The sequence below is a fragment of the Oryza sativa genome, chromosome 6, assembly GCF_034140825.1.
Source record: "Oryza sativa Japonica Group chromosome 6, ASM3414082v1".
Classification (NCBI taxonomy): domain Eukaryota; kingdom Viridiplantae; phylum Streptophyta; class Magnoliopsida; order Poales; family Poaceae; genus Oryza; species Oryza sativa.
In genome coordinates this window covers 25,815,995-25,841,203 of record NC_089040.1, presented here as the reverse complement: position 1 = coordinate 25,841,203, position 25,209 = coordinate 25,815,995, and the positions used below count along the sequence as shown (strand labels likewise).

At 47.5% G+C, this 25,209-nt stretch overlaps 3 protein-coding genes across 3 annotated transcripts; all 3 read left to right on the top strand.

Annotated features, from left to right (window-relative positions):
- Nucleotides 1–950: 950 nt before the first annotated feature.
- Nucleotides 951–4,745, top strand: LOC9268388 (putative disease resistance RPP13-like protein 1). Its single transcript, XM_026025946.2, is given in 4 exon segments — nt 951–1,090; nt 2,094–2,160; nt 2,425–2,745; nt 2,747–4,745. Coding segments are annotated over 2 exon segments (1,779 nt in total). The 5' UTR covers nt 951–1,090; nt 2,094–2,160; nt 2,425–2,517; the 3' UTR covers nt 4,298–4,745.
- Nucleotides 4,746–7,335: 2,590 nt separating this feature from the next.
- LOC112939294 (retrovirus-related Pol polyprotein from transposon TNT 1-94) lies at nt 7,336–12,415 on the top strand. The gene is made up of 2 exons (XM_026026172.2): nt 7,336–11,992; nt 12,136–12,415. Exon 1 carries the CDS (start codon nt 7,392–7,394, stop codon nt 8,856–8,858), a length of 1,467 nt encoding a protein of 488 aa, XP_025881957.2. The 5' UTR covers nt 7,336–7,391; the 3' UTR covers nt 8,859–11,992; nt 12,136–12,415.
- A 6,805-nt stretch (nt 12,416–19,220) lies between these two features.
- Nucleotides 19,221–24,499, top strand: LOC4341547 (disease resistance protein RGA2). The gene is made up of 3 exons (XM_066311522.1): nt 19,221–19,366; nt 20,278–23,918; nt 24,024–24,499. Exon 2 carries the CDS (start codon nt 20,339–20,341, stop codon nt 22,076–22,078), a length of 1,740 nt encoding a protein of 579 aa, XP_066167619.1. The 5' UTR covers nt 19,221–19,366; nt 20,278–20,338; the 3' UTR covers nt 22,079–23,918; nt 24,024–24,499.
- The last annotated feature ends 710 nt before the right edge of the window (nt 24,500–25,209 follow it).

Here is a 25,209-nt window from a genome sequence, read left to right as displayed (position 1 = left end):
CTGCTCTTCTCTCTCTTCCTTTATCTCTTTAAAATATGTTTATAGCTGGCTTATAGCCTGCTATTGTACCTGCTCTTAAACTTTAACCACTCATCTTTCTTCTTAAATAATTATGAACGCTAGAAATGATGTTATGGTATTAAAATGGGTTATTTCCTAAATATACACATAAAAAAAAGTCCATTTCGATCCAACAATATATAGGTAATTAATTGATGGTTAAAGTTTAAATGAGAAAGTCGAAATTATCAGTTGCTAAAACTTGGAAGGGGGAGTATGTTTTGGACGTCTAAAACTTGCTGGCGGTCATGAATGAATTCAGCCCACTATTTTCTCGTCAATGAATTCGGTCCACTGACTGATTCCAATGAATTCGGCTTGGTTAGTTCATGTCAGCAATTTGGGCCCAGAAGTGAATTCAGCCCACAAACATCCCATCAACAAAGTCAGCCCAATAAAGGCTAAAATGAATTCGGCCCACTTAAATTCCCATAACAAATTCAGCCTACAAAAGAAATTGGCCCAGCTACTGCGTATGAACGAATTAGGCCCATGAATATTATTGGCCCAACTTTAATTCCAATCTACGAACTGGGCCAAGAATAAATATGGCCCACCTAATTGCAGTCGACAATTTGGCCCACCAATGAATTTGGTCCACTGAATTCTCGTCAGCAAATGCAGCCCACGAGGGAATTTGGACCACAAAATTCCCGTCACCAAATTCAGCCCACTGGAAAATTTGGTCCACCTGTCTCGTCAACAGATTTCATCGCCCGCGGCCACCGGCGGCCGGCGAACGCCTCCGTCGCGGCCGGCGCAGGCTGGGGAATTCCACCGGCGGGTTCGCCCATGGCCTCCCCTCGCGAACCGAGATCCGGGAGCGCTGCACCGCCGAAAGGGAAGAAGGCGGCGGCGGCGATGGCGGCGCCTCCCAATTCACCGATTGGGTGGTGGCGCGAGGTGAGAGCGCGCTTGTGGCTGCACACGGTGGAAGTATGTCCCCCAGACCAATGGCTTGTTTGGCGCCGCTCGGCTCCGCCGTGCCGCCGCCACCGCCTCGTTTTGCAGAGCCGGCTGGCCCGCCCTGGTAACGCTTTTTCTTAATCTTAGGGTAAAGTCTCCGTAGAGTTTTTAAATGTCGCACATCGGTGAAGTCAATCATGTGTTGTCCTAAGGGAATGATTAGTGGATTAGTGGATTATTGAGAGGGAATGAAACTAATAGGAGTTGAGCGGGTTTGATGTTATTATTAACATTTTTTTTTCTTGTCAGTGGATGGATGTAGGAATTTAACAGGGATGGAAAATATAAGGGATTGATACACCATCATTTCAATACCATTTTTTTTCTTGTCTGTTGATGGATGTAGGAATTCAACAGGGATGGAAAATATAAGGGATCAACACCATCATTTCAATACAGGAGAGAAATCCTTTTTTTTTAAAGCAGAGAGATGAGTAGATCTTAGCTCCTTATGATACTACATCCAAGCTAATTTTTTTATAACCAACCAGATATTTTATATTGTAGTTGCTTGGTAAAACGCAATCAGCATTACACACAGAGCTAGGATTGGTAATAGAAGATAGACTTTAATCCCACACCAACACTTTCATCTAAACTCCTCCCCTTCCTCAAGACTCTAAGTGGCAAAACAGTCTGTATATTATTTTCTTGGCATCTCATACGGAACAATTTGTTAGTAAAACTTTCTCCACAGACCGACTGCCACTGCCTGCTTTGATGCATCGGAAGCCAAACCGCTGGAATTTCACGGTGATTCCACCTATTCTGCTAGGTGGAGTGTACCTACCTCCGCTCTCCAGCTGTTATAAGATTTGGTTGGTCGTCTCTTTGGTCAACCCGGCTAATAAAGCCCTCCAGCTGTTGTTTGTGTGAGAACGTGGGATGCATACAAGATACGGAGTAATTCTTTACTCAAAGTTGAAAAAACCTCTCCTTTTTTCTTTGTTTGAAGAGGTGGAAGTCAACTTTCTTGCACATCCATTTGTGGTTTACTCCCATTTCCCTCTGTTTGAATCTGGCTCTCCTCCTAGTTTCTCTCTGAAAGCAGCCTTGCATTTGATCAGCAAGAAGAAAGATCAAGGGCCTCTTCTTCTAGGAGTGAGCTGCAGTTCTGATCTTACTACTAGTCAGGTAAACAATATTTCAATAATCACTAGCTGGCAGTTGTCCTATTCTGTTTTCTGACTGCATCATTGAAGAATGAAGACAATATTTACTCTTACTCGTGTATCCAATTTTTGCCGTTAAAGTTGCAAATTTGTGTTTGAGGCCCATATTTCGGTCTTCTTATACATGGCCTGATAGAGTTTAAGAGTAGAGTAGCCCATATTGACTGCATCTTTGAGCAATAATTTCTTATTTTGGTTAGTTCTAATTATTTTCAATGTTTATTAGGTGAATGGATTATTGAGTTTCAAGCTGTAATGGTCATTTGAAGAAAACAGTATATTTTGAAAAAAAGGGAAATAGGTTTGTACATTGACCAACATGGCTACACTACCAATAGCCACCGGCATTGGGTGGGTAGTTTGTCCTATCATCAAGCTTATCTTTGAGAAGGTCCAATCTTATACATCAACCCAGTACAAGTGGCAATCTGACTTGGAGGATGATCTAAAAAAGATCGAATCCACTTTGATAAAAATCCAATTGGTGCTGGGTGCTGCTGAAAGGTCGCAAATGCTAGATTGCAACCAAGAAGCTCTACTTTGCCAAAATGAAAGATTCTGCCTATGATGCCGACGACGTCATGGATGAATTTGATTACCTGATTCTGAAGGCAAATGCTCAGCAGAAGAGCAAGCTAAGTAGCTTGGCCTCCAGTTCTCTTGCCATAGGAAAGCGTTTGGTTGGCCAAGACAAGTTCAGATCCAAGTTAAGGAGGGTCCTCAATAGCCTGATTAGAGTAAAAGAATGTGCTGACATGCTCATCAAAGTGATTGGGGCTGAAAACTCTAATTCATATATGCCTCCTCAGCCACTTCAATGGCGTGTCACCAGCTCAATTTCTCCTGGCCAAATTATCATTGGCCGACAAAATGAGCAGGATGATCTAGTGCACCGACTTCTGAGAGAAGCTGATGGACCAGAGCCAAGCAGAGGACTAACAATATCACCAACACCATCTATAATTACCATAGTTGGCAGTGGTGGCATTGGGAAAACTGCATTAGCTCAGCTTATTTACAATGACAGAAGAATAGTCAGTGGTTTTGATCTGAGGACATGGATATATGTTTCAAATATCTTCAATAAGGTCAAAATCACCAAAGAGATTTTGAAATCAATTGATAGAAACAGTGATATAACAAATTTCAGTTTTAACATGCTCCAGGAAGATCTTAAGAACAAGTTAACAGCAAAGAAGTTTCTACTTGTGCTAGATGATGTGTGGTATGATGAAAAGATTGGTGAGCTTACAAATGCTGATAGATGGAGAGAATTGTTTGCTCCTCTATGCTATGGAGCTAAAGGAAGCAAAATTCTTGTTACTGCTCGAACAAATATTGTTTCAAGGATTTTGGGTTGCCCAGCACCATTCCATTTGGAGGGTCTGAAGGGTGAAGATAGTTGGAACCTCTTCAGGATCTGCGCATTTGGCGCTGAAGATCCAGGAAATTATCCAGAACTAGAGTCTATCGGTGAATGTATTGTCCAAAAGTTGAATGGCTCAGCATTAGTCATAAAGGTTGTTGGTGCACATTTGAATGCTAACCTCAACGTTGAAGAGTGGACACGAGTTATGAAAAGTAGTTCATCAAACAAGGAAGACATTATGCAAATTTTGCGTCTGAGCTATGAATGCTTGCCAGGTCACCTCCAGCAATGTTTTACTTTTTGCAGCCTGTTCCCCAAAGGCTATTCTCTTGAGCCTGACTTGTTGGTGAATATGTGGATAGCCCATAAATTTGTTCATGGTCATATAGGCACATATGAAAGTATGAGAGAAACTGGTAGAAGTTATTTCAATGAACTATTATCTAGATCATTTTTTCAGGAACTTCAGTATGGCCATACAATACGTTATGTTATGCATGACCTCATGAATGACCTTGCTTCTCACATTTCCAGAGGTGAGTACTCCAGAATAGAAAGAGATGGTAATCTTGCAGAAATTTCAGGAACAACTCGGCATCTGTCTATACCTGTCGAAAGAGTAAATGAACTCCATGGATTCCATAACTTGCAAAGGCTGCGCACGCTAATAGTTTCTGAACGAAGGCAGGTCTCTTTGCTCAAAACTTTGTCTGCAGGCGGATGTTTTTAAGGAATTCAAGTGCATAAGAGTATTGGATTTAAGTGGCTGTTGCTTAGAATTTCTGCCTACATATATTGATCATTTGATACATCTCAGATTTCTTTATCTCCAACATGTTGGATAAGTCTTTGTGATCCTTGGTTGTGATTCTTCTTTTTGCTTTTGGATAGTTTCACCTTTTTCAGGACAGCATCTACCCTTTAGCATATTTTTCAGGTGCTAGGACAGCTGCGGTTAGTAGGACAGCAACAGTTAGCATCTTCTTTATGCCTCCTTTATGCTTTATTCAGTTTGGATGCCCTCTAGGACAGCATCCCATTCAAATTTCGAATTTTAGACTAGGAGGGTGTAGCAATAGGCTAGCAGCCAGCTCTGGCTATATATATGTATCCAACCTCCCTCGGGTAGGTATGGCTTTTGTGTTTTTGTGAATGAAGAAAACCAGAAAATTGCCCCATCTCGAGTGCCATCCTCTTCTCAATGAGAGTAACCATTGAAATTCTAACATCTGGTATCAGAGCCACACTTTCCTGTAGGCTAAACATCTCTTGTTCCACCCCTTCCCAAGCTCGGTTGAGCTCTCAGCCAGCAGCAGCAGCACTGGTTGCTCCTCCTTCCCCTTTCCCTTCCCCCTCTCCACGCAGCAGCCCCCCGGAGGTGCGCCATGTCCGACGCTCGGTCTCGGCGTTTGGTCGCCTCGAGCACTTGGCGTCAGCAGGACGCCGAGCTCGCCGCAGCAGAAGAGCGCAGGCGAGCAACGGCTCAGACCGCTGCAGCAGCAGCAGCGAGGGTGGCCAAACTGGCGGCAGTGGAGTTGGCAGCAGCCAGGGCGGAGGCGGAGGCGGAGGCGGCGGAAGATGCGGCACGTGCGGCGGAGGTAGAGGTTGAGACCTTGCGCAGCAGCATCAACGGCTCCATCGCCGGCGACATCACCGCCGACAGGGAGCTTGAGGAGTTGGCAAGAGGAAGGGCATGGGAGCGGGCAGAGCGGTGGGCAGCAGCCCACCTCCACGGCGGCGGCGGCGGCCCAAGGGACCGCGCGCCCGCCGACGGGAACCCAGACGGGCGCTGGCGTGCCGGCGGCAGCCCGGAGCCCGCACGCGGCCCTCGCAGGCAGCGCGGCTCTCTCTCCCCTGACTGGCGCCATGGTCACCACGGCGTCCAGACGGTGGTCAGGGACTTTGGTCCCGGCGGTGGGTGGCCTACCCTCACCAAAACCAACTACATCGAGTGGGCCGCGGTGATGAGGGTGAGGCTCCAGGTGCGGCACATGTGGGAGGCAGTCCGGTACGGGCGACGTCGACTACGACGAGGATCGGCGGGCACTGGATGCCCTCATCGCTGCAGTCCCGCCCGAGATGCAGTTCTCGCTTTCCCAGAAGCGGACTGCCAAGGAGGCCTGGGACGCCATCGCTGCGGCACGCATCGGCAGCGACCGCGCCCGCAAGTCCACACTGCAGGCACTCCGCAAGGAGTGGGAGAACCTGCCCTTCAAGCCAGGTGAGGATGTTGATGACTTTGCTCTCCGTCTCAACACTCTCTTGCAGAAAATGGTGCAGTACGGCGACGACACCTACGACGAGGAGAGAGCTGTCGAGAAGCTCTTCCGCTGTGTCCCTGAGAAGTACAGGCAGATCGCTCGCTCGATCGAATCTCTGCTGGACCTCTCCACGATGTCGATCGAGGAGGCGTTAGGTCGCCTCAAGGTCGTCGATGGTGATGAGCCACAGCCTCTCTCGGGGCCCATCACCATCGGCGGGAAGCTCAATCTCACTCGGGAGCAGTGGGAGGCCTCTCAGGGTGACGGGAGGAAGGGGGAGTCATCTTCCCCGACAGGCGGCCGTAAGCCGCGCAAGGCGCGGGGAGGTGTCCAGCTACGGTGGGCGCGAAGACGTGCCGAGGGTGGCGCCCGCAGAGGCGCCCAGGGCGTTGCCACCGGCAACCACAAGCCGGCACGAGACAACGCCTGCCGCAACTGTGGCAAGCTTGGCCATTGGGCCAAAGACTGTCGACAGCCACGACGTGGCCAGGCCCACGTCGCACGGGTGGAGGAGGAAGAGCCGGCTCTGCTCCTGGCTCATGCAAGCATCGAGCTACCTCCAGCGGCACCGGCCGCAGCGGCTTTCCTCCACCTTGATGAGCCGAAGGTACTCGTCTCCCTCTGCAACGGCTCCAGCAACGACAAGGCTGATGGGTGGTACCTCGACACCGGCGCCACCCATCACATGACCGGCTGACGGGAGTTCTTCACCGAGTTCGACTCCAGCGTCCAAGGCTCCGTCAAGTTCGGGGACGCCTCCGGCGTGGAGATCAAGGGTGTTGGCTCCGTCACCTTCACTGCCAAGTCCGGTGAGCACAGGCTGCTCACCGGAGTCTACTACATCCCCGCGTTGAGGAATTCTATCATCAGCGTGGGACAGCTGGATGAGAACGGCTCACGCGTGTTGGTCGAGGACGGACTCATGAGGATTTGGGATCGCCGTCGTCGCCTTCTTGCCAAGGTAACCAGAGGCACTAATCAACTCTACATCCTCAGCGCGCAGGTCGCACAACCAGTTTGCCTCGCCGCTCGTCGGGACGACGAGGCGTGGCAGTGGCACGAGCGCTTCGGGCACCTCCACTTCGAGGCCCTGAAGCAGCTCAGTGCTAAGGAGATGGTGCGAGGCATGCCGTGCCTGGACCACGTGGAGCAGCTCTGCGACGTTTGCGTGGTGACGAAGCAGCGGCGGCTCCCCTTTCCCCAGCAGACGAGCTTCCGAGCCAAGGAGCGGCTCGAGCTCGTGCACGGGGACTTGTGTGGCCCAGTGACAGCGGCCACACCAGGAGGACGACGTTACTTCCTGCTGCTCGTCGACGACCTCTCCCGTTACATGTGGGTGATGGTCCTCGGCAGCAAGGGAGAGGCTGCGGACGCCATCAGGCATGCGCAAGCTACTGCAGAGGCGGAGTGCGACCGCAAGCTGCGCGTGCTGCGCACCGACAACGGCGGCAAATTCAGTTCGCGTCGTACTGCGCTGATGAGGGCATTCAGCGCCACTACACCACGCCGTACAGCCCGCAGTAGAACGGCGTCGTCGAGCGGCGCAACCAGACGGTTGTGGGGATGGCTCGGGCCCTCCTCAAGCAGAGGGGGATGCCGGCCATCTTTTGGGGGGAGGCGGTGGTGACGGCCGCCTACATCCTCAACCGCTCGCCTACCAAGGCCCTCGATGGCAGGACACCGTACGAGGCTTGGCATGGGCGCAAGCCGGCGGTCTCCCACCTATGGGTCTTCGGCTGCCTCGCGTTCGCCAAGGAGCTTGGCCACATCGGCAAGCTCGACGACAGGAGCACCCCAGGGGTGTTCATCGGCTACGCGGAGGGCTCGAAGGCCTACCGCATCCTCGACCTGGAGACACAGCGTGTGCGCACTGCGCGCGACGTTGTGTTCGACGAAGGGCGAGGGTGGGTATGGGACAAGGCGGTGGACGATGGTTCGACTCCGATGTACGACGACTTCACCGTCGAGTACGTCCACTTCGAGGGAGCTGGGGGAGTAGGCAGCTCTTCTTCATCGAGCGTGTCTACCCCAGCCCCCGAATCTCCACCGACTCCGACACCAACACACCCTCGGGCCACGACTTCGACTACGACGAGCTCTTCGTCGACACCACCCCAGCCAGTGACTCCACATGCTCCAGCACCAACAGTCACTCCTCCAAGCACGTCTACTTCGACGCCAGCTCGTGTTGAGCGCAGCCCGGTGGAGTTCGCTACTCCGCTCTCCCACGACGGGGAGCGCATCGCATACCACGACGGTGAGCAGCTACGGTACCGTACGATGGAGGATCTTCTCGGCGACCAGCCGGTGCCGGGACTGGTGCCTCGCGACCTAGAGGCGCAGTTGCACCTTGCGTGCGACGACGGTGAGCCTCGGTCTTTTGCAGAGGCCGAGAAACACGCGGCATGGCGTGCCGCGATGCAGTCGGAGATGGACGCGGTTCAGGAGAACCGCACCTGGGAGCTTGCTGACCTCCCTCGTGGTCACCGCGCGATCACCCTTAAGTGGGTGTTCAAGCTGAAGAGGGATGAAGCCGGAGCCATCGTCAAGCACAAGGCTCGCTTGGTGGCACGCGGTTTCGTGCAGCAGGAGGGGATCGACTACGACGATGCCTTCGCTCCCGTGGCACGGATGGAGTCCGTGCGACTCCTTCATGCGCTGGCTGCTCAGGAAGGCTGGGGCGTCCATCACATGGACGTCAAGTCGGCGTTTCTGAACGGCGACTTGAAGGAGGAGGTCTACGTGCACCAGCCGCCGGGATTTGTGATCCCCGGCAAGGAGGGCAAGGTGCTACGCCTGCACAAGGCCCTCTACGGCTTGCGGCAGGCACCGAGGGCGTGGAATGCCAAGTTGGATTCCACGCTCAAGGGGATGGGCTTCGAGCAAAGCCCACACGAGGCGGCCATCTACCGGCGGGGCAATGGAGGAAATGCCTTGCTGGTGGGTGTCTACGTCGACGACTTGGTGATCACCGGCACCAAGGATGCGGAGGTCGCGGCGTTCAAGGAGGAGATGAAGGCCACCTTCTAGATGAGTGATCTGGGGCCTCTCTCCTTCTACCTGGGGATCGAAGTGCACCAGGACGACTCCGGGATCACGCTTCGACAGACCGCCTACGCCAAGCGCGTCGTTGAGCTGGCTGGGCTCACCGATTGCAACCCAGCTCTCACTCCGATGGAGGAGAGACTGAAGCTGAGCCGCGACAGCACGGCGGAGGAGGTGGATGCTACACAGTACCGGCGTCTTGTGGGGAGCCTTCGCTACCTCACCCACACACGGCCGGACTTGGCCTTCTCCGTCGGCTACGTCAGTCGGTTCATGCAGCGACCGACGACGGAGCACCAGCAGGCTGTGAAGAGGATCATCCGCTACGTTGCGGGGACTCTCGACCACGGTCTCTACTACCCAAGGTGTCCTGGCAAGGCACACTTCGTCGGGTACAGCGACAGCGACCACGCCGGCGACATCGACACCAGCAAGAGCACGAGCGGGATTCTCTTCTTCCTCGGCAAGTGCTCGTTAGCTGGCAGTCGGTCAAGCAGCAGGTGGTGGCCCTGTCCAGCTGCGAGGCCGAGTACATGGCGGCCTCCGCCGCTTCGACCCAGGCGCTCTGGCTTGCTCGACTGCTTAGTGATCTCCTCGGCAGAGACACTGGAACGGTGGAGCTCAGGGTGGATAGCAAGTCCGCTCTGGCCCTGACAAAGAACCCCGTTTTTCACGAACGGAGCAAGCACATCCGGGTGAGGTACCACTTCATCCGAAGCTACTTGGAAGAAGGGAGCATCAAGGCGAGCTACATCAACACCAAGGACCAGCTTGCGGACTTGCTCACCAAGCCTCTTGGGAGGATCAAGTTCCTCGAGCTCTGCTCCAGGATCGGGATGGCCCAACTTCCCCACAAGACGACGCACAAGACTTAGGGGGAGAATGTTGGATAAGTCTTTGTGATCCTTGGTCGTGATTCTTCTTTTTGCTTTTGGGTAGTTTCACCTTTTTCAGGACAGCATCTACCCTTTAGCATATTTTTCAGTTGCTAGGACAGCTGCGGTTAGTAGGACAGCAGCAGTTAGCATCTCCTTTATGCCTCCTTTATGCTTTATTCAGTTTGGATGCCTTCTAGGACAACATCCCATTCAAATTTTGAATTTTAGACTAGGAGGGTGCAGCAATAGGCTAGCAGCCAGCTATGGCTATATATATGTATCCAACCTCCCTCGGGTAGGTATGGCTTTTGTGTTTTTGTGAATGAAGAAAACCAGAAAATTGCCCCATCTCGAGTGCCATCCTCTTCTCAATGAGAGTAACCATTGAAATTCTAACACAACATACGCAAAACTCGCTTCCAAATTCACTCTGTAAACTTCACCATTTACTTGTGTTGTCCATACGCTGGCATTCATGTTTCATGGACAGGCGACTTGTTACTTTTCCTAAGTGCTTGGGCACCTTGAGCAGCATTTTGTGTATTGATGTTCATCGTATGTGCACTGTTGATTTAGCTGCCAGCAGCCATATGCCATGTCTTCGAGCGGCTGGGGAATTCTGTGTTGATAAGAGTAAAGTGCAGGGACTAGAGGTGCTGAAGCAGATGAATGAACTTCAGGGGTCGCTTGCTATTACATCTCTTGAGAATGTGAAAAGCAGGGATGAGGCAACTGATGCTCAACTATTCAGAAAGAGTCAAATCTTTAAACTGAAACTGCAATGGGGTTCTTCTAATGCTTCTAGCAAGTCTGACAAAGCGAATGATGTGTTCGATGCTTTAAGACCTCACTCGGGCCTTGAGGAATTGATTGTTCAGGGATATCCAGGGTGTGTGTCCCCATCTTGGTTGGAGTCAGAGTGGCTCTCTAGACTGAGACACATTAGCATTTCTGATTGCAAGTGTTGGAAGTTGCTTCCATCTTTAGGCCAAATACAATCTCTCAGGACACTTCGTATTGCTAGACTGAATGCAGTGGTTTGTATAGGCCCCGAGTTTTATGGGACTGCTGGCTTTCCCTCACTGGAGATTCTGGAAATGATAGAGTTGCCAGAATTGGCAGAATGGTCTTCTGTGGACTGTTTTTTTCCTGCTCTTCTTGAGGTGTGCATCAGAGGATGCCCCAAGCTGAAACAATTGCCACCAGTTGTTCTCCCACCTGTAAGAATGAGTATATATGTATCTACCGAAGTTTGCAGGCTGCGAAATCATAATCGCCTGGAGACATGTTTTACTCAGGAGGTGAGCTTAAGCACACTCTTGGATATGTTGCATCTTCGTCGTCTGGAACCTGTGAAATGTGTAAATATCATCTTTGAAGGAGCAAACACTCTGGAAGATGGACTTAAAGATGTAACAACAAATCTGCCATCCCTTGAAGAGTTGGTTATCAGGGGATGTTCTGATCTGCAGCATGCTTTTGCAGCTAGTAAACAGCGGGAAGAGGATGGGAATGTCTTTTCTTCGGCATCTATTCAATGTCTCAAAATGATTGGCTGCAACCTGACAGTGGACATTTTTCTTAGTGTGTTTCAGAACATTAGTTTCCTTTCATTGTGGATAAACGATTGCAACATCACTTATTCAACTCCTGAACGTGTGTTGGCCATGCCAAAGTCAGTGACTGGAGTACTTGAGAAGCTGTGTATTTTAAGCTGTGATGGGTTGACAGCTTTCATGGGCCTAGAAACATTCTTAAGGTTAAGCACAATAGAAATTGCAAGTTGCCCCAAGTTAACGTCAGTGCCAGACTTTAGGTGTCTTCCAGCCCTCCAGAACTTGATCATAAAGAATTGCCCTGAGCTCAAGGAACTACCTGAAAATGGTAACCTAACAACATTAACTGCACTGGTTGTGGAACACTGCAACGCGCTAATATCACTGAGGAACCTGCGAGACCTTTCTTTCCTCTCAAAACTGGTGGTCAGAAATTGTATGAAGTTAATGGCTTTGCCTCAGATGATTAGTTTCTCTTCCCTCAGAGTCTTGATCATAAAAAACTGCCCTGAAGTAGTTTCTTTACCAGAAGATGGTCTTCCTGTGTCCCTTAATTGTTTGTATTTGGCTGGATGCCATCCAGTGCTGGAGGAACAGTTTGACCAGAAAAATGGTAGTGAATGGGAGAAGTATGAAGTGTTGCCGTTTTGTTTCTTTGCTGATAAATCAATAGAAGATATCGAAGGTAAACATCTCCCATCCTCGGATTGCTGTCTGTGAAATTCAGGCACATAATATTTGAATTTTGATGATGATGAATCTACAATTTCTTTGTTGCAAAAATAAAACGTCAATTGACTGACTCCTATTGATTCCAATCTACTGCAGAGATAGCCAAAGAAGTACTTATGGCGGATGATCTTACCAGGATTTCCATTCAGGGCAATCGAGTTCATGCAACTGATTCTGCAGCAAGCTCGTCCAGTTTCCCTTAGTAAGCTCTCCGAGGGTAATATGAGCTGTTGTGATATGTTGATCATTTTGCATCATGGCCCTACCTGCGCAACTGTGCAGCTGCTGAAATTCATGTGCTTGTATATTTGTTCCATTTTAAACCGGACTCGTTTTTCCTAAAAGACAGGAAATCGAACATCGTATTACCAATTTATCATGCTGGTGCATTTACGGATGTTAACACATTGGATGCACCACACACTGTTCAACCGAATAATGATTGTGCAACTCATTAAAGTTAGTCACGGTTATTCCTCATCAAGGAAATTATTTTTTATTCTTGAAGGATAACTTGATTGTGATTCTGGAAGAACACATTGGATGCACCACACACGTTGCAACTTATGCTTTATTAGTATCAGTTGATGTAACAGCCCTATAGAACCGCGTAGCCTAGCCCAACCGACGGGTGGGCCCAATTACACATACCATTTCACACTTACATTTTCGTCCTCGCTTCGTGTAAAAGGGTTAACCCGAGAGTGGCATGGTTGAAGAGACAAGGCTTATAAGTTGGTTTCACCTTTACTAAATTAGCAATGTGTTAATAAACATACGCACACAGCTCTCATGGGCCACACATGCCGCATCTTAATTGGACCAGAATGTCACGTACACCTCCCTCAAAGGACTTATGTCCTGTCGGTCCAACTCACCACATAGCCACACAAGCATATAGGCAAATGTACAGGAACACGCTCCCTCTTAGCATTGGACCAACTCACCCACATAACCACCAAGAAGATAGGCAAATGTCCAGAAACATGCCCCCTCTTAGCACTGGACCAACTCACCCACATAACCACACATGCAAATGTCCAGAAACATGCCCCCTCTTAGCACTGGACCAACTCACCACATAGCCACACATGCATAATGTCCAGAAACATGCCCCCTCTTAGGAACACATGCATACATCTCACCCACATAGCCACACATGCATATAAACTCACCCACATAGCCACACATGCATATAAACTCACCCACGTAGCCACACATGCATATAGGCAAATATCCAGCAACACGCCCCCTCTTAGCACACGTCCAATGCTGGTGCTATATGTCATGCCATGTGTCTCACATAGAAGCCACATGCGCCATGCACCATAACACACTAACCCGCGCAACCGCGAGGGTCGGCTCTGATACCATTTGTAATAGCCCTATCTCCAGAACCGCATAGCCCAGCCCAACCGACAGGCTGGTCTACTTACACATACCACTCCACTTACACATTCGTCCTCACTTCGTGTAAAAGGGTTAACCTGGAAGTGGCATAGTTAGAGGGACAAGGCCTTATAAGTTGTTTCACCTTGCTAAACTAGTAAGGTGGTAATAAACATGCGTACACAGCTTTTATGGGCCACGCCGCATCTAATTGGGTTAGGATGTCACGGTTGATTGGTTGGTCTCCTAGCGGTTGTATCATAATTTCTCCATAAATTGGTCATGTGCTGTCATTTTTTTTCTGTACGATTGATTTAAGTTTTTGTGCATGTAGTTACTCAAAGTCATAATGAACGTCTGATCCATCTCTTGCAAATTACAAGGGCGTTATGATCAACGCGATAAGTTTTCCCCCCTGCAGATATGCAGAATTCTTATGGTTTAATTGCACGGTGATACTGAGATAAATACCATAGCAGACGTAGTTTTGCACTTTTGCTCATGTTTATCCATATAGCTTATCAAAAACTTAATAATACTGAATTTCTGAGTAAAACTTTTATATATATGCCATGATTAAAAATTCAAAAGTTAATGTAGTAAAATAAACTATGATTAAAAATCATAAAATTAACTCATGAGATTTAAAATTTGGCTTATAGGTATAGGCACAATTAAAATGATGCTCATTAAACCCAGTGTAACAGTGCAATATGGCAGGATCAGTTATCCATGAAGGCTTAATAGTTCTTTGAGCACTCTTGCCCCAGAAACAGGAGACCATCTGTTCGTGGCATGTCATTTTACTAAGCAAGTAAAACGAGAATCTGCTAACAACTTTTCCTCTAGCGTCGTCTCCTCTCGGGCGGCACGGGAGGTGCCCAGGCCGCCGTCGCCCGCCCTCCCTCCCTCCTCCTCTGCCTCCGCCGCCCGACCGGCCGCCAGTAAAGCCGCGCAGCGGCAAGGACAGCGGCGGCGGGGCTTCGCTTCGTCTCGCCGCACAAGGGCAGGGGGAGGTCTGCCGGCATCGGGAGGCAGAAACCGCCCAGATCTGCGTCGGCCAGCCGGAGTTCGCGGGGAGTTAAGCCGGCGGTGGGGCAGTGTGCTCGGGCGCGGCCTTTGGCGGGGATGGCGGCGGAGCTTTGGAGGCGCTGGCGGCGGTGGAAGAGGCCGCCAGATCCGGCGCGGATCTGGCGGGGAGGTTTCCGGCGGCCCCCGGTGGGGGTCCGGCGCCGGCGGAGGAGGTCGGCGTCCTCAGGGCGATAGCGACGACGGTGCCGGTGCCACGGCGGCCGGAACTGGCGGCGGTGGAGCCGGACGACGACTGCCGAGGAGGCGGCCGGATCCGGCGGCGACGGGCGTGACGGCGCGGAGACGCTGGAGAAGGAGGTGCGGTGGCTGCGACGACGGTCGAGGGGTGGCCGGGTTTGGTGGTCGGCTGGCGACAGCAGCAGCGGCGGCGTCGGCTGGCGACGACGGCGGAGGGCATGGAGGCGGCATCGGGGCGTTGCTGGCTCCTTGGTGGCGGAGAGCGACGGTGCAGCAGCGGTCTGCGGAGGCGATGACTGGTGCCGGTGGCAGCGGCGACGGCGGCCGTGACTGTGGAGGCGGTGGTGACGTCGGCGGCGGGGAAGGAGTCGGGTGCGAGTGGCTGGGCGTTCGACAACAGTGGCTGTGGTGGTGGTGACTGCGACTGCGGTCACCGGAGGCATGACAGTCTCGGACGGCTAGCCGAGGGCGTGGGAGACGGCTGCTTCTGGCAGGCGCGGCATCGTTCGGTGGAGGGGTCGGAGACCGGCTTGGCGCAGAGAGTCGCAGTCGATGGTAGCGGAGGCCGGCTCGGCGCGAGAGGCGCGGGCAGCGGAGATGGAGGCTGGCTTGGCGCGAGAGGCGTGGCCGGCAGTGGAGGAGGCGACCTAGGTGTGAGGAGGAGTTGCCGGTGGATGTGGCGTGGTCTTCGACGCATGAAAGATGGCCGGCGGGGGATGCCGGTGTAGGGGTCCCACATGTCGGCAAAGCTTATGTGGTGGTGGAGCATCGGTGCGTCAGCCGTAGATTTGCAGCCGGTGAGCGGCGGGTGAAAACCCAGTCCGGCCTTGGCTGGACCGACAACGATCCTCTTGAGGGCGTTGTCGTGCTGTCTCACCCCTCAAGGGTGATAGCCGGGCGAAAGCCCAGTCTTGATTGAGTCCCGACGGACGGCGGCGGCGGTTTTTCCGTCGCTTCTCTTCTTGCAGACATCGTTTTGGCATTCCTTAGGGGGCGATCTCGTCTGTGTCCCTTTGTTGGTCTAGTGGCGGTCGGTCACGCTTAGCGGTGGCCGCTCCGGTGCTAGCCTTCTCCTGGGCTTGTGTGTTGGCGATGTCGGTGTGTGGGTGGTGGTATTCTTTTTTCTTTTTCCTGGTTACGATCCTACAGGGTTGTAATCTCGTTTTTTTTTCCTGCTCTATCAATATAACTTCGCACCGTCTCGCGCGAGCCGTTAAAAAAAAATTTACTAAGCAAGTTTGGACCTTTGAGGGGTCTTCCACCGAGGGTATGCCACCTTCTCAACCACCTGATGCCATCGATCTTGCATCTTGAGGCCTGTTTAGTTTGCAAAAAGAAAATTTTGGGGTGTCACATCTGATGTTTGACTGAGGGTATACCACCTTCTCAACCACCTGATGCCATTGATCTTGCATCTTGAGGCCTGTTTAGTTCGCGAAAAGAAAATTTTAGGTTGCCATATCGGATGTTTGACTGTATGTCGGAAGAGGTTTTTGGACACGAATGAAAAAACTAATTTCATAGCTTGCCTGGAAATCGTGAGACGAATCTTTTGAGCCTAATTAATTCGTCATTAGCACATGTGGGTTACTGTAGCACTTATAGCTAATCATTGGCTAATTAGGCTCAAAAGATTCGTCTTGCGATTTTCATGTAAACTGTGCAATTAGTTTTTTTGTTTAATCTATATTTAATGCTATATACATGTGTCCAAAGATTCGATGCGATGGTTTTGGGAAAAAATTTGGGGAACTAAACCATGCCTTGGTGGCTGGATGCACGTGCAGGGCTTGACAAGCTGGGCAAGAAGGCGTTTGATGCGGCCTTTTCCCTGTTTTGATGGATGATCTGGAAGGAATGCAATGCGCGAGTGATGCTCCGCCCTTTGGTCTATGTTTTTTTGGCTTGTGATTGTGCTCCATAGTATCTTAGCACCTTGATACTAAGATTTTCTTTTCATCAACTGTGTTGTTGTTCACAGCAACCAAATTTCTCTTTAATCTTAATAAATTTTGGCCGGTTTCTCTTTGCGGACCCGACAAAATTTTTTTTAATAAATTGGATTAATTTGATCGTACCATTGTAAATGTGCCAATTCCTATAAATATCATTACAATTCGTCTATTCGTAACCGCATCACTCAAATTTTACAAAGTCGGAACCATGCCTTCGCTGTCACATTTTGCATCTTCTTCCTCATCTACACGTGGGGCCCATCTGTTAGATTCATCTTCTTTCTCCATCATTCCCTCTTCTCTTGGGGCATGTGGGGCGCACTCAGAACGCCACGGGGGCGTGACCGTCCCGGCATAGCTCCCGCGTCGACGACAGCGAGGCGGAGCGATGGGGACGACATGGAAGGATCGCGAGGCGTGCACAATTTCGCTTCGGATTTCTGTTGCACCGGAGCGCGCTGCCCACCGATGGGTGGTGATGTTGTTGCGAGCCGTGGGAAGATGATAGATTGGTGGAGAGGAGGCTAAGAAGGAGAGAGATGGGAAAAAAGAGAAGAGGCGGGGATGGAGGAAGAAGATGAATCTGACAGGTGGTCCCACCTACGAATGGGGAAGAGGAGGAAAACATGACGACGATGGCATCATTCTAATTTTATAAAATTTTAGTGCCACAACTACGAATAGATGAATTGTAACATTTTAATATATGACGACGTTGACGACTATTCGTCTTATTAAAAAAATTTATATAATAATAATTTATTTTATTGTGACTTGATCTATCATCAAATATTATTTAAACATGACATAAATATTTTTATATCTAAAATGGTCCAACGTTAAAGAAAACCAGGGGAGGGAGTAACATTTATCATCTGGATATACACATTTGCAGTGGCAATGGTTCAAATAGTTAAATGCCCGGGTTCATCGCCTGGCGCTGCGCCGCCCCGGCCAACGGCGGCGGGCGAACGCCTCCGTCGCAACTCGCAAGCCGGGGGATCCGGGAGCGCTGCGCTGCCCGACATGGATACATGGAACGGGAGCTCCGGTTCACCGGCTGGCCGGCGGCGAGGGGAGCGGCCGCATCGATCCTCCGCTTACGCCGGAAGCAATGTCTTGTGTGGTGTCGCTCGGCCGTGGTAAGGGTTTCGACTGCAATCAATCTCTCCACCCGTATTTTAATGATCTAATCAACTGCGTAGACAGCTTTTCAGGGCCCAGCGAAGCAACCACTACATTGGCGTCGTCCCGCTGCCATTTACGACCAGATCGGGTTCTTCGCCCTGGCGGCTAGCGCACGGGCCATGAATTTCGGTGATTTTCAATCGCTCTCCCTGTCTCATAAAAAATACCTAACCTCATAGTAAAATGAGACGCATCCTAGTACCAGTGGCAAAGCCAGAACAAATTGAAGGGGGTGCACCACTCAACTGTACATGTAGTGGCACGTAGAATTTTCAAGCCATGATATATAAAACGTACGATGAAATGTGATTAAAAATTCCTACTTAAAAATGTAAAATCAAGGGAGCCATAATAAAAGAGATACTCAGTATTGCATCGAACCATTAAATAAGGGTGTGTTTTTGTGAGGAGAGGAAAGTAGAAGAAAGCGTATGATTAATTAAATATTAATTATTTTAAACTTGGAAAATGAATTAATATGATTTTTAAAGTAACTTTTCTATAGAAGATCTTTGCAAAAACACACGGTTGGGGAAGTATGTGCGCAAAAAACAAGGGATTTTTCTCCATGCTTCAAACCAACGCACTCTAAAACTGGTGGAGTATGAATACTAGATATTAGAATGTGATAAAATTCAAAAGTCAGGGAGCTAGTGCCATAACTTCTCAAATTGAAATTTTAGTACTTAATTAGGATCAATATACAATTACTCCACTTTCCTAAATCCCAACGTAAATCCTAAACTAGTATGTAGAACCATTAAAATAATAACTGAAATTGAACTCTATATTTAAACTTTAACTCTTTAAGGTTTGAAGTGAAGAATTCAGATAAATTGAGGAAATACGATGAGGAAGATCTATGCCCTTGCCTCTATGTCATTAACATAAGCACATACGGGAGATACACATGATCAATAAAACGATAAAACAAATGAACAAAGCAGTACGCTGATGCAGCAAATTGGGCACCAACTGAACGCGTGCGGCCAAGTGACCTCGCGGCCGTGCGTCCGTCGTCCTGCCGCGCTTTGGCCAGCCGTCGGGGGGTGCACGTAAGGGAGCTGAGGGGGGTGCACATGTGGCAAAAACAGGATATCAAGCACTGTACAGCCAATATAACTTCGCCCCTGCCTAGTACAACGAATTTAGACGTAGAGTATATCTAGATTTATTGTATGAGGTTGGTTTTTTTTTTTGGGATAGGGAGTATGCCCCCATCTCTGCACTATTCAATTCGAGTCTATTCTCACTTATTAAATTGTTCACACTCCACACTGCAAACTAATCATGCGCCATTGTGAGGATTCTCCACCTAACCTCAACTTGGTCTGGTTCCGAGTTGCTTAGTGCTATTGCTACTAGCTAGAACCAGAACACGCTCTGCCTTTCTCCTGCTGGCTGCTGCTCTTTGGCCTGCTTCAGCCTTCAGCTTCTCCATGGTTTTCTTTTTGTTTGCTCCAGCTTCTCCATGGTTTTTTTTGTTTTTGTTCTGAGAGGAAAAAGGGATTTTATATATTGATAAGGTATTATTCTTGGTTTCTTTCACTTGATAGCATGAGTTCAGCATTTGTAGGCTGTCAAATTTTTAAGGATTTCTCACCATAGTAAAACGATTATATTGAATTTACTTGGTGGATCTTGATCCGTATGTAGCTCCTCTTTGCTTCCCAGGCATATGAGTTATCTATGTTTCCCTTTTGCTGAAATACATATGGAGTTAATTTTGCAAAACCATAGATATTTTTGTCAAAACTATAGATTTATGCCGCTGTATTGCAAAACCACGTACTCCCTCCATTCTAAAATATAATGGATTTTTGGAGGGATGTGACGCATCATAGTATTACAAATCTAGAACATAGTATTACCACGAATCCGGACAGCCTCTCTATCCAGATTCTAGAACTAGAACTAGGATGTGTCACATCCCTCCAAAATCGCTTATATGGGACATAGGGAGTATTTAGCATATGGAGTTCCATAATTCTTGACGTTTGGACAAAATTGAGGGCTATCTATAACTTTTAAAATATTTAGTTTGAAGAAGCTAGAACATGATATAGATTATTCTTAAAAGTATTTTAACAAAATTAAATATTTCATAATTTCCCTCCTAGGAAATTTTAGGAACTGAAGTCTACTTAACAAAAGACAACTGCAGCTGAGACACAGAGAGTCCGAGATAGCTGCAACATTAGTACTAATTTTTTTGGTGTCTAGGGGTCTACTGGTTTAACTAATTAATGGAATCAAGGAATAATGGGAAATTTTATATAGTTCCATCTCTGATAGTAATCTTACATGCATTTGAATAATGCGGATTTTATTTCTGAATTGTTCTATTAAATGTACTGACTAATGGACACCAGTATGCCTCACTTCGACATGTTTTCTTTATGTTCTTATATTTAATTAATTATCTTATCAATGCTAGGTACATCAGTTGAAAGCTGTAAGGAGAAACTGAAGAGCCAAGAGACAGTATATTGAGCAACATGGCCACTTTACCACTAGCCACTGGAGTTGGATGGGTAGTATCTCCTGTCATCAAGCTTATGTTTGAGAAGGTCCAATCATATATATCAACTCAGTACAAGTGGCAGTCCAATTTGGTGGATGACCTTAAAAAGCTGGAGACTATTTTAACTGAAATTCTCTTGGTAGTAGGCACTGCAGAAAGGCGGAGAACACTTGATTGCAATCAGCAAGCTTTACTCCGCCAGCTGAAAGATGCTGTCTACGATGCCGAGGACATCATGGATGAATTTGATTACATGTTTCTGAAAGCGAATGCTCAAAAGAGAAAGCTAAGAAGCTTAGGCTCCAGTTCTATCTCTATTGCCAAGCGTTTGGTTGGCCATGACAAGTTTCGGTCCAAATTGGGAAAGATGCTCAAAAGCTTGAGTACAGTAAAGGAATGTGCCCATATGCTCGTCAGGGTGATGGGAGTAGAAAACTTTAGTTCACACATGTTACCTGAGCCCCTTCAATGGCGTATCTCCAGCTCGATTTCAATTGGTGAGTTTGTAGTTGGTCGTCAGAAGGAACGGGAAGAACTAGTGCACCAATTGCTGGAACAATCTGACAAACCTGAATCTAGAAGCAAAGGAGCAAGGTCAACATCATTAGAGGTAATTACTATAGTCGGCAATGGCGGAATTGGAAAAACTACTTTAGCTCAACTTATTTACAATGATAAAAGAATCGAGGATAATTTTGATATGAGGGCATGGGTATGTGTATCACATGTCTTTGATAAGGTCAGAATCACCAAAGAAATCCTAACAACTATTGATAAAAGCATTGACCTAACGAATTTTAATTTTAGCATGCTGCAAGAAGAACTCAAGAACAAAATAACCATGAAGAAGTTTCTACTTGTATTGGATGATGTTTGGTATGATGAAAAGGTTGGGGTACCCATAAATGCTGATAGATGGAGAGAATTGTTTGCTCCTTTATGGCATGGGGCGAAAGTAATCAAGATTTTAGTTACAACTCGAATGGGTATTGTTGCAAATACATTAGGATGTGCCACTCCATTCTGTTTGAGTGGTCTAGAGAGTAAAGATAGCTGGGAACTTTTCAGAAGATGTGCATTTAGCACTAGAGATCCAAATGAACATCTCGAATTGAAGTCTATAGGTGAACACATTGTGCAAAAATTGAATGGATCGGCATTAGCTATAAAGGCTGTTGGTGGGCATCTTAGTTCAAACTTCAACTATGAAGAATGGAATCGAGTTCTAAAAAGTGGTCTATCGAATGAGAAAGATATTATGACAATTTTACGCCTAAGCTATGAATGCTTGCCAGAGCACCTTCAGCAATGCTTTTCGTTCTGTGGTTTGTTCCCAAAAGGTTATTATTTCGAGCCTGACATGTTGGTTAACATGTGGATAGCTCATGAATTTATTCAGGATCGTGGACGCACCTATGGAAGCTTGACAAGCACTGGGAAAAGTTATTTTGATGAGTTGTTATCAAGATCATTTTTCCAGGCACTTCGATATGGAGGTACAGTGCATTATGTTATGCATGACCTCATGAATGATCTTGCTGTCCACGTGTCCAATGGTAAGTGTTACAGAGTAGAAGCCAATGAACCTCAAGAGATTTTTCCAGAAGTTCAACATCTGTCTATACTGGCTGAAAGAGTTGACCTTCTTCGTGCCTGTAAGTTGCAAAGGCTGCGCACCCTAATAATTTGGAATAAAGAAAGATGTTATTGCTAACGAGTTTGTGTGGGAGTAGATTTTTTCAAAGAGTTCAAGAGCTTGAGATTATTGGATTTGACTGGTTGCTGCTTAAGATATTTGCCGGACTTAAATCACATGATACACCTTAGGTGCTTAATTCTCCCAAATACTAACCGTCCTCTACCTGATTCACTCTGCAGTCTTTACCATTTACAAATGTTGTTTCTACACCGGCATTCATGTTTTATATGTGCAAAACATGTCATCTTCCCCAAAAACCTGGATAACCTGAGCAATATTTTGACTATTGATGTTCATAGGGATCTTACTGTTGATTTGGCTTCTGTGGGGCATATGCCATACCTCCGGGCTGCAGGGGAATTCTGTGTTGAGAAGAGGAAAGCGCAGGGGCTAGAGGTGCTGCATGACATGAATGAAAAAAAAAACTAGAATATTAGGGAAGGACCTAATATCAAATAATTAGGAGGGGTGAGGCTTTGAACCCAGGTCGTCTAGCCCACCACCTTGTGGAGCTAGCCGGAAGACCCCTGGGCATTTCTCCTGCATGACATGAATGAACTCCGAGGGTTTCTTATATTTACATCTCTCGAGAATGTGAAAAACAAGGATGAAGCAATTGATGCTCAGTTAGTCAACAAGAGTCAAATATCTAGGTTGGACCTACAATGGAGTTTTTCTAATGCAGATAGCCAATCTGACAAAGAATATGATGTGCTCAATGCTTTAACACCTCATCCTTGCCTTGAGGAATTGAATGTTGAAGGATACTCAGGCTGTACATCTCCATGTTGGCTGGAGTCCAAGTGGCTATCTAGATTGCAACACATCAGCATTCATGATTGCACATGTTGGAAGTTGCTTCCACCTTTAGGTCAGTTACCATCTCTCAGGGAACTTCATATTGATGGAATGAAATCATTAGAGTGCATCGGCACATCTTTCTATGGAGATGCTGGCTTTCCCTCCCTGAAAACACTAGAATTGACAGAATTGCCAGAATTGGCAGATTGGTCTTCAATCGATTATGCTTTTCCTGTTCTTCACGATGTACTCATCAGTAGGTGTCCAAAGCTGAAAGAACTGCCACCAGTCTTTCCTCCACCTGTAAAAATGGAAGTGCTCCCATCCACCATCGTTTACACACAGCATACTGATCATCGCCTGGACACATGTATTACTCAAAAGGAGGTTAGCTTAACTAGCCTTTCGGGTATTTTTCACGTATGTCACCAGGAATCTGTGGAAATTGCAGAAATTAGCTTTGACGGAGCAGACATGGTGAATGATGGGCTTAGAGATCTAGGCCCCAATCTTCCATCCCACCAAGGACCATTTATCTGCTGGTATGCTGATTTACACCGTGCGTTTGCGAGTTTAACAGAAATGAAAATTGTTGGTTGCCCCAACATAACATCGTTGTTGGACTTCAGATATTTTCCTGTCCTCAAGAACTTGATCATACAAGATTGCCCCGAATTGAATGAACTACAAGAGGATGGACACCTAACAACCTTGACAGAGGTTCTTATAGAGCACTGCAACAAACTGGTATCACTGAGGAGCTTGAGAAACCTTTCTTTCCTTTCCAAACTGGAGATCAGAAATTGCCTGAAGTTAGTGGCTTTGCCTGAGATGTTTGACTTCTTCTCCCTCAGAGTCATGATCATACACAAATGCCCTGAAATTGTTTCTTTACCGGAAGATGGTCTTCCTCTGACCCTTAAATTTTTGTATTTGAATGGATGCCATCCATTGCTAGAGGAGCAGTTTGAATGGCAACATGGTGTTGAGTGGGAGAAGTATGCCATGTTGCCGTCATGTTTGTTTGCTGGTGAATCGATAGGATATGGTCAAGGTAATTCACAGCAGCTTGAATTTTGAAAAGGATAGGTCTAGCAATTATTTGTTGCAAAAATATTACCACAATCCACTGATTTGTGTTAGTGCCAACCTATTGCAGATATAGCTGAGGAAATACTTCGCGAGAATGATATAATCCAGCGGTCAATTCAATCCAGTCTACTGCATCCAACTGATTCTTCAGCAAGTTCTTCCAGTTTTCTTCAGTAAACTATCTGGGCTGTCCTCCGAAGCTGTAGGCCTGCCGGTGATCACCTACAGCTTCATCACATCTACCTGTGTGGCTGTGCTGACCTGGCCAAAAAAAAAAAAATTCCACCTGTGGGTTCTATTTTAATCAAGCCAACTTATTATGAGGCTTGTGCATTTTCACATCTAAACCTATTATTTATGCATTACAGAACATTCACCATTCATTGCTTGCGTTTTATACTTTTTCTACAAGATGCAATGTTGCCATCTGCTCACCAGGAGTATCTTTCTTGTGGAGTTATTTTTTCCCTTTTCTTTGGAATAATCAGATATGTATCACACAATATGTATGCTGGCTTTTGAGATAAATACCGGAGATTGAAATGACATTTTGAGATTTGAGCATATCACATTAAGTTGAGAAAACTCGGCAGCCTTTTTTGCCTGCATCATGGTCTTTCTAACCATACTTTCTATGCTACTAATGTATTATATATGATATACTGCTAGTATGTGATCATGAGGGATCCAAGCTGCATTTATAGAAGTCGTAGCTAGTTCGCAACATTCTTACTGTTTGTCATTCACAGAAGTCATTTATATCATTTACAGAAGTTATACTAGGCTTGTCCGTGTAGTTGTAGCCTGTTTATTTTGCTGCCATGTTATTAGTAGCTTTCAGTATGAGGATCAGCAAAAAGATGATGGTCCCCCCTTGCAAAATACAGTGATCACTGATCAGGTTGATCTCCTGAATCCTGGGTAAGGTCAATTTTGTTGTCTGCCCGGCTTTTTTTTTTTGGTTGTCTGCTCAATTTTCAGGGAAAATACCTCTCGGCTCGTTAAAACACTTGCCAATTCTGATGGTTTTTATTGCACGGCGTGATATATAGCTAGATATATAGCTTTTGCTCGTTAAACCCGTTATAATGGCAGGATCAGTCAACAGGCAACCCAATCCTCCATCCGTTAACATATACGAGTATATGATTCAAGAAATAGGTAAGGCAGAAGAAAATTTAAGAAACAGCTGAGCAAATCAACCAAGCAGCAACCTTTTCGAACTATATTTGACGAAGCGAATACTTTGCCAT